We start from the raw sequence: 8,717 nt of genomic DNA, 5'->3' as shown, positions 1-8,717 counted from the left end.
TGACGTTGCGCGTGGTGTCGGTGATCCGCCCAAACAAAGTGTACTGGACTACCTAACCACTACAACAACCATGTAAACCTTCAAAATGTACCCGAAACGGACGGAAACCATGGAAACAGACTTACACAAGACAGAAGAAACATCCTAGCAGCGTTCTAGCAGGAAAAAACGTCCAACAACATGGCGAAACCCGTGGTTTTAGACACGGTAAGTGATAGTTTTTAGTAAAGGGGGAGGGGGGCATAGCGTACCCAATATATCAGATGACCACCTGTAAGATTTGGGAACTTCAACGATATCGCTGAAGTGTATATATATCTTTATATGTACCTACAGGAATTACAAGTGTATATACAGTGTTTAGGGTGGTATTTTACCATCATTGATGATAATTTTACCAGTTTTGCAGTTTTTACACAGGCTTATGAATATTTGACAACTTACACCTGTCGCAAGGTATGTCAAAGTTCAGCTCACGAAATAAAAAGAAATTTAACGGCGCCGCCCAAAAAATTTCATGGTCCTATTTTCGCAAACGACTGATCCAAGCCAGCTGCACCGCTTTTTTATTTGTAGAATTTTCCAATCGACCTTTTTGTGACCTTCCTGCAAAATCCGGTTGTTTTCACGGCTATTGTTTCACCCCTATAGACATGGATTTATGTAACAAAGAGTTTTCTCAAGAGACTCCAAACTAACATACAGGTTTCCATTATTACTCACCTGGGGTACACCTGAATTATTATTCTAGTTCATTTAGCCCAGTGGTAGTGTATTTATTTGTGTTGCCATTTAAAAATACAACAACTTAGAATTAGACGTTATCCAAATGTTTTCTGAATTCTAATGGCTCCCAAAAGTTGCAAACATACCAATTCTGAGTACATAGCTGTAGTGCATTACTTGCAGTGTTACAGGGCTAGAAATACTTCTTTAGATATAAAATTACCTGCAAGTTAGACATGCTTTCAGCTATTATGTATCTCATCTGGCAACTGTTACAAGTCTTGAAATTAAGCAACAGCTATAGAATGCAGTCACAGTCCCAAACGTGATGTGTTTTTTTAAGAATTACTACTCTATTCAAGAACTGTGAGGAGGGATGACATAAACCAACCTCCTTTCATAAACTCAGTCATGTTTTGGAGTGTACCTACCCTGGAATCCAGAGCACATTGTACCAGTGCACGCCCCGAGCTTCCCCCGGGCCTACCCTGCCACTGGCCCCGACAATGTACCCCACCCCGCTCTCCGATAGCCCACAAGCTCCGCTAGCCGTACGCCCAGGGAAAGCTTGGGGCGCGCGCCGGTACAATGTGCTCTGGATTCCAGCGTAGACTGTACCCTTCATGCTGCAGCAGGGAAACATAGCTGTCTTACGAAGTAGAACCTCTCAGTACAGCCCTGAGAAAAATGACAGACGGTTACCCAAAAGGTTGACAGGTGATGATGTACTAGTTGTTTAACTTTATCATTTGTAAACTACTGTAAAATGCATTCAAGTTTGCGTGGTTTTAATTTCGCAGTAGGGAAAGAATGGAGTGTTCACAGTGGTTTTAAGTTCTTGGCAAAGAGTTTATCACGAAAACCTCGAACATAATACCACAGCAAATTTAATTAAACATTTTTGTATTTACTGTAATTTTACACCATGTTCTTCATCACGTTTGTTTGTTTATTTAGGACGGCGGAGAGCTGGAGGAGATCGGGCGGCGTCTCCATGACGACGGGCTGGACCCGACTGTGGACGATGAGCTGAAGCTTCGCCACGTCTGGCGCCTGTACCAGAGGTCAGAGGTCAGCCTGAAGTCCGCCCTCGCCGACATCCAGGACCTCAAGCTGCAGCAGGCCGAGGAAATGAAGGAGGTCAGGTGTCTTAAAGGATTTTACAATCGCGAGTAGATGTCTTTAAGGAAGTGAGATATCTTAAAGTATTAGACGTTTTTAAGGAAGGAAATGTGTTAAAGGAAATAAGATGTCGTAGACAAGGTGAAATGTCTTATAGGTAGTTAGATGTCTTGAAAGCATGAGATGCCTTAATGAGGTCAGATGTCATTAAGGATTTTAGGTGTCTTAAAGGGGGCCACTGTTAAGATGAGAGTAATGCACCTTACTTACATTTCTTTCAAAAGTGAGATGTCTTCAAGGATTTGAAATGTCCTAAAACATAAGGTTAGTAAGGTAGAGGATCTTCCAGTTCAACATTACACAGTAGTTTAAATCTGACAGATTAGAATAAGACTGTTGGGGCCTAAACTTCACCACTGTCTGGTAGGCAGCCAGGGACAGACCAGTACTAGTAATATGGAAAACCATCTGCCCAAGTGCTATGCTCCCCTCGAGAGCATGTAGACCTGAGTGAGTGACAGACCTTGTGGGGTCGTGTGGCACAACGGCAGAGCTTTCGGCTCAGAACCAAGTGGTCCTGGGTTTGAATCCTGTCATGTCACCGATCTTGTGCCCTTGAGAAAGGCACTTTACACGACTTTCCTCACTCTACCCAGGTGTAAATGGGTACCTGACTTCAGTTGGGGATGGTCGTAGTATATGTAACCACCTGGTGGCGCCGAACGGCAGCCGCCCAGACCCTTACGACAGTTCCACAAAGTGCAAGTGTGGATAAGATATTATATATGTTGTGTATTTTGTGAGACCTGTAAACCCTGCATCAATTCAGCACTAGAAAGGCTGCCACTGTGATTGGTTATTTCTGACCAATAAAAAACCTTGTGTGCCCCAGGTGGAGAACTATGTGGAGCACATCCGGAGTCTGTCGGAGGAGAGAGAGGCGCTCACCAGCGAGTTCGAGGCCGAGAACGAGATTCTACGCAACGAACTGGAACAGCGCAAGGTGGAGTGCGGTGAGTTTGACTTACGATTGAGTAACAGCCATAAGATTACTAGTAGCTTTAGTATATATATGCTGCAGTATCCTGTATTTCATTACGTATATACTGCAGCAGGGATGGGCAGCTCTGTCTATACTAGCCTGGAGTCCACTGCAGCCTTCTTAGCTTTAGTCCGCTACCCAAGCTCCGCTCCTCGCCAAGGCGTAGCGGACTAAAGCTTAAAGAAGGCTGGACTCCAGGCTAGTCCATAATGGTGAGATCGCACACTTTGATGTCATTCCTGAAGCAGCTGCAGCTGACTCTATTAAAGATTTCCTTGGTCTACCATGACCTCTGTTGCCTGGTAACTGCAACTAGAATTATGACTGAATATTTTTTTGGTGACCCCCTCGCATAAGCAGCCATGTTACTAATGATTGTAGGTCATAGCATTAAAGGGGTTATCTTCATGAAGCGTTTCGTTAATGAGATATAATTTTGATGAAGCAACAACAGAGATATACCAAAATTGAGTTTCCAAACTTTTGTGAAAGGTGTGTATATTATCATTCAATCAATAATGATTCAGTTACTAAGCACATATTGATTATGTCATTGTCTTTGCCACACCCCAGTCTTTTGTAACTGTAAACATTCTATGATATAGATATGAATCTGTGAATGTAACTTTGCACCTTGGACAGAAGGCTGACAAACAGTTCAATATCATGATTATTATGAAAATCAATGTCTGGGGCACATGAATGTACATGTATTGAAGGCTGCTTGCCTTTTTCTGGTCAGAACAGGCCAGCTCTGAATTTTTCTCCTCTCTGTTCATCTGTATAGTATGTACAGAATGGGTAAGAAATCTAGGAGTTTGGGGGGGAGGGTGCATATGCTGCCCTTGTTTAAATTGAACTTCTGAACCTCTGAAATATCATTGCCCAAATTTTGTGGGACAAATTTCAAATGGCTTCATCTTGATTTTGTGACAACTTGTGGCACAGTTGGCATCCATAGTGTCAATGAAATTTTAGTGCACAGCAATCGTAACAGTAAATGGCAAATGATATTACAACAAGAGGGCCTTTAGGGGGTGTCTGTAAAGCCAGGCTAAGTCTTGTTTATTTCTACAGATGCCATAGCAGAAGTACGAGAGATGTTACAACAGGAGGGCCTGCAGCAGGTGGCTGAGTCCGGGCTAAGTGAGCAGGTGGCCTACCTGCTGGTAGAGAGAGCCAGGCTAATGGATGAACTCGAGGTGAGCCCAGCAAATGGCCTGCAGAGCCAGGCTAATTGTGATAAGTTTGTTTTACACCTTCATCTAATTCTTTTCTTGGTACAATGTAGACTAAGTGTTTAGTACATATCAGACTGACAGAAGGTGGCCGTTCCCAGTAAAGGACACAAACCGGAAGTTAGGTCAGAGGTCTCAGAAAAATCCCAGAATGGGTTATCTCATTTCCTGTCTTCAGTTCTATTCTATTTGCATGTCTCAGTATGCCACCAATGCTGTGCACACCTAGGTGTAAAAATGGGTACCTGACCTCGGTTGGGGAGGTAAAGAGTAGTGGAAGGAGAGGGATGGGCTCCACCTTCCTATACTGTGCCCTAGACACAGTGGATAAGAACCCACTGCTCCTACGACCCCAGAGACTTTTGAGAAGGGCTATGGGACTAGCTTTACCTACCCTTTACCTTTTCTCAGACTGCAGCAGAGAAGAGACCGCCGCAGCTAGTGAACAGCAGTGCAGACGTGGACCAGCTGAGACAGCTGCTGGAGAGGGAACGGGCGGACCACGAGGAGGAGCTCAAACAGCAGAGGGAGAACATGATGAGGGTCAAGGAGAGCCTCACAAAGGTCAAGATGTCTTCTTGGACCTAATAAGATTTGTAGTATTGAGAATGATAGATTGAAGATTCAAGAATACAGTGGACAAAGAATGGTAGAATTGAAATTGGAAGGGAAAAATGGAGACAGTATGTGAGGAAGTTCGAAGAGAGCTACACAAAAGACAACTAGGTCTCAGCGAATTGGGATTGAGACTGCATTGAGATAATGTCAAAAAGGGAAATGGGGAGAAGATAAATGTAGTGATTTCTGTAAATCAGTATGTGTGCCCCCTAGGGATTTATATTGAAACTGCATCTATAACACGTTCATGACTATGAGCTGCACGAGTTGAGCCGGCCCATACATGTGTGCCCCCTGTTGATTTACGTAAAAACTGCATCTCCCACAGGTACACGAGCTGCGCGAGTTGAGCCTGTCCATACATGAGTGCCCCCTGTTGATTTACGTAAAAACTGCATCTCCCACAGGTACACGACCACGAGCTGCACGAGCTGAGCAGGTCCAAGGATGAGTTGGAGGAGGAACTTGGCCTCGCCAGGAGTCAGCTGTTTAAGTCTCAGGAGTTTAAGATGGACCAGGATAGTCTTGATGCAGGTGTGTTCTTAAGATATTCTTTTACTTCAATGATACTTTTACTTGTCTGGGTCGAATGGCTGACTAGCTAGTCTGGAGGACATGAGATTGAGAGGTGAACAGTTCGACTCCTGACATTTCCAGATGTTGTGTTCTTGGGACTTCCTCACTTCATCCATGTGTAAATGGGTAGTGACTTTGGTTGGGGAGGTAAAAGACGGTCAAATGCCTTCAAATACTGTGCCCTAGTAGACACAGTGGAACAACCCACTGCCCGTACGGCCTAACAAAGGCTACGGGACTACTTTTGCCTTTACCTTTTTTGAATTTGATACGCAATTTCTTCGTGTTGACTAGATTTGCATTTTCTTGTTACCAATAATTGCAGATGCTATGTACAGTTTTTACAGGACCTAGTTTATTGTGCTGGAGAATTTCCCCTAGCTTGTGTATCTTTGAATATGGATTAAATGATCACCAAAAATGTTTCCCCGTAGCCAAACTAACAGCCGAGCTGGAAACTGCGCGGGAAGACTTACAAGAGGATCTGGATCAGCTTCAGGCCAGGTTCCACCGAGTTGAGCAGGAGAGAGACGCGCTGCAGAAGGAGGTCTGGTTCTTTGTCAAATTTCTGTAATGCGTTTAAATTTGCAGCAATCTTAGTTTCGCAGTAGGGAGAAAATTTACAGTTTGCAGTAATTTTTAGTTTGTGGTTGAAACAAGATCTAAATTGGCAGAAGACAGAACTGGCATTTTTGCTGTGGTGTTTAGTTGTAGAGGTTAATGCAAAAACCGTGAACATTAAACCACCGCATATTTAGATGCATTTGGAATAATCTATAGTCTGTGATAAGAATTATTTTGTTCTTTTGTAAGACATGTAATTAGAGATGAGGTTCAAATAAAGAGCCCTAAATGAAATTTGTGGGATTTCTTTTTGAAAGTGAGATGCTCAATTTTCCTCAAAATCAAAGAGGGTTTTAACAATGTTTGAAAGCACCCGTGGCAGGCTATTTATCTAGATTCCCTTCGAATTAAACTTTCACTTTCAAACTTACACTTCCCCAGGTGTCCAGACTCCAGCTGGAGCAGAGAGAAGACAGGAGCAAACTTGACAGGCAGGTGTCATCGCTCGACGAGAGCACACAGAACCTCCGACAACAACTGGACAAGAGCAAGAGGGAACTCAGCGATTCACAAGTACGGTTTTCCTGACTTAGATTTCCAAAAAATAATCAGAACTTTTCCAAAATGTACGCTAATATTATGATAAGTGGAAAAAGGTGAAGAAAGACTGAATGCAGCTGCAGGACGTTTCAATGACTGCAGATGCAGAGACCTGTGGATGATGATGATGATGCTTTCATTTTTTAATGATTATGAATTTTCTATTCACTACATGTATGTACATAAGATGTGTTTCAGAACTGTAAACCCATAGTTGAGGATGTATTTGTGACATAATTGATTGGAAAATCTGTTCAAATCTTTTTACTCTTTTGTGTTAGATTTTGACTGCTCCATATATTTGATCCAAAACCCAAGAGAGCATGCCATATACACCTAATTTTGTATTCAATTTACTTTTTACTAATTTCCTTCAATTTTCACTTAACTGTGTTCCTTGATGTCCTGACTGTTTATTCACAACAACAGGCGTCCTGTCGGACATTAGAAGACGAGAAACGGGCGCTCGAGATGAGACTGGAGTTCGCAAAGAAGGACCTGGAAGCAGTGAAAGAGAGAGAAAGACAAGCTGTTACACAAAAGGTAACTTACATTGTTACAGTAACTGTATTATGGACTTGATGGAAATGGAAGGTCTTTGATAAAACTGCATTAAATTAAACTTTTCTTGGAAGCTTTTCACCAGCAAGTTTGTTTTCTAAAAAAGATTTGTACTATTCGTTACTGTATTGTGAGAAGAGTAAGCAAAATGTAGTACAAGTTTATTACTTCAAAAGTGTTATCGTTATTGAAAATGTACTTTCTTTTTGTTTCGTAATTCCTTAATTCAGACAATTCTTTATCAATAACAGGAGAATTGACCTCAACTGATCAGTATAGATAATGTTTTATCTCATTGTAAGTCCCACAAAACTGATAATCATTCTGTTTTGCCAACAGTTTTGTTTATCAACTTGGTATAACAGCAACTGACTTTGTGAATGTTTATGCTTTTGTCATGTTAACAAGGATTCTTCCTAATGCCACAGCATTCTGGATGGTAGACATTGTTGTCAGTAAATATACCAACATACAGTCTGCTTTTTCTCCACAGGAGAGTTTAGCTTCATCAGGGGAAGGTGCACAAAGAAGGTGGGTCGGTCACTTTTCAAGGCGTGTTATGATGTATAGGAATTGCTGGCCTTTTTGAATAGACATTGAACACAGGTGCAATGGTCTAGGTAGTGTTTGCCTTGTCGGTTGGGGGTTCAAAAATGGTATACATACTGGAAACAGAAAGTTTAACACAGATAGGCACTGACCCTATACACCAAAATGTGTTTGGAAGCAAAGGAGAAACGCAGTTCCAGTACTGATTATTACTGATCTGACTTATATTTTTCTTAAGTCCTAGTCTTTAAGAGCAGAATTTTGGAAAATGGGATTAGGCATTTTCAATCAAGGTGTGTGCTGTTTAGATATTGTTCCCTTTAGTACATTCCCTTCAATGAGAGTCATTTTTCTGGTCCTGTTGTTTTCAAACATTTGTTTTTCTGCGTTCCTCCCTAGGCTGAACATCCAGATATCAGAGATGCAGAGTGAAAATATTTTCATATTTAAGGAGTGGTTCAGGAGGAATAAGGGAAATAAACGTCAACAGAACTGAATGTATATAATGTGTGTGTTTGTTCCTAAGATCCTTAATAGACAACGTCTTACCATACATTTCTTGTACATCGGATTCTTTAGTACTGCCATTTTTATCTGGGGGACTAGAAGGGTTCTGGAGTAGTACCAGGGTAAGGGGGTGAAGTCTGCCCTCTCATTGCCTTGAAGTTCTTTACCTGTTGACAGGGCTCGAAATTCAGTTTTGGGAATAGGTGCACTGGTGCACCCAACCTAAAAAATTGGGTGCACCAAAAAATTTTTGGGTGCACCACATTAAATAAAGTAGAATGTAACTACAAATGTATTGTAAGCAAAATCTAATGACAAACCTAACTGTTCCTCTTCATGCGCGTTTGGCATGCGATCGCGGCACGCAGTTTTGAAGCTTTTAAAATCCAAATTAACTCAAATTCTAACATCAAAATCTTAAACAAGTACTACAACAAAAATTTTATTATTTTCTTGCATTTAGATGTCAAGAATATGCTGTCTACTAGTGTGCAGTGATACCTTTACACATCAAACCGTACAAAAATATTTGGGTGCACCAGTGCACCCACAGTCAAAAATTAGGTGCACAGCTCCAAAATTGGGTGCACTGGGTGCACATGCACCCACTATTT

The 8,717-nt window shown here is 41.8% G+C and overlaps 1 protein-coding gene across 1 annotated transcript; it reads left to right on the top strand.

Moving 5' to 3' along the window:
- LOC136443829 (uncharacterized) lies at window positions 1-8,261 on the top strand. Its single transcript, XM_066441196.1, has 11 exons — window positions 1-207; window positions 1,684-1,866; window positions 2,741-2,861; window positions 3,968-4,092; window positions 4,540-4,692; window positions 5,154-5,280; window positions 5,757-5,869; window positions 6,328-6,459; window positions 6,916-7,029; window positions 7,541-7,578; window positions 7,996-8,261. The coding sequence occupies exons 1-11, from the start codon at window positions 181-183 to the stop codon at window positions 8,090-8,092; spliced, it is 1,230 nt and encodes a 409-aa protein (XP_066297293.1). The 5' UTR covers window positions 1-180; the 3' UTR covers window positions 8,093-8,261.
- Window positions 8,262-8,717: the final 456 nt, after the last annotated feature.

Source organism: Branchiostoma lanceolatum, chromosome 10 (assembly GCF_035083965.1).
Source record: "Branchiostoma lanceolatum isolate klBraLanc5 chromosome 10, klBraLanc5.hap2, whole genome shotgun sequence".
Classification (NCBI taxonomy): Eukaryota; Metazoa; Chordata; class Leptocardii; order Amphioxiformes; family Branchiostomatidae; genus Branchiostoma; species Branchiostoma lanceolatum.
The sequence above is the reverse complement of the archived record's forward strand: the minus strand, read 5'-3'. Positions and strand labels throughout refer to the sequence as shown.

Coding starts and splice junctions, on each gene's coding strand:
- LOC136443829 (XM_066441196.1), top strand. CDS start 181: ATGGCGAAACCCGTGGTTTTAGACACG. Junction 208..1,683: donor AACCCGTGGTTTTAGACACG/GTAAGTGATAGT, acceptor TTGTTTATTTAG/GACGGCGGAGAGCTGGAGGA. Junction 7,579..7,995: donor GGGGAAGGTGCACAAAGAAG/GTGGGTCGGTCA, acceptor GTTCCTCCCTAG/GCTGAACATCCAGATATCAG.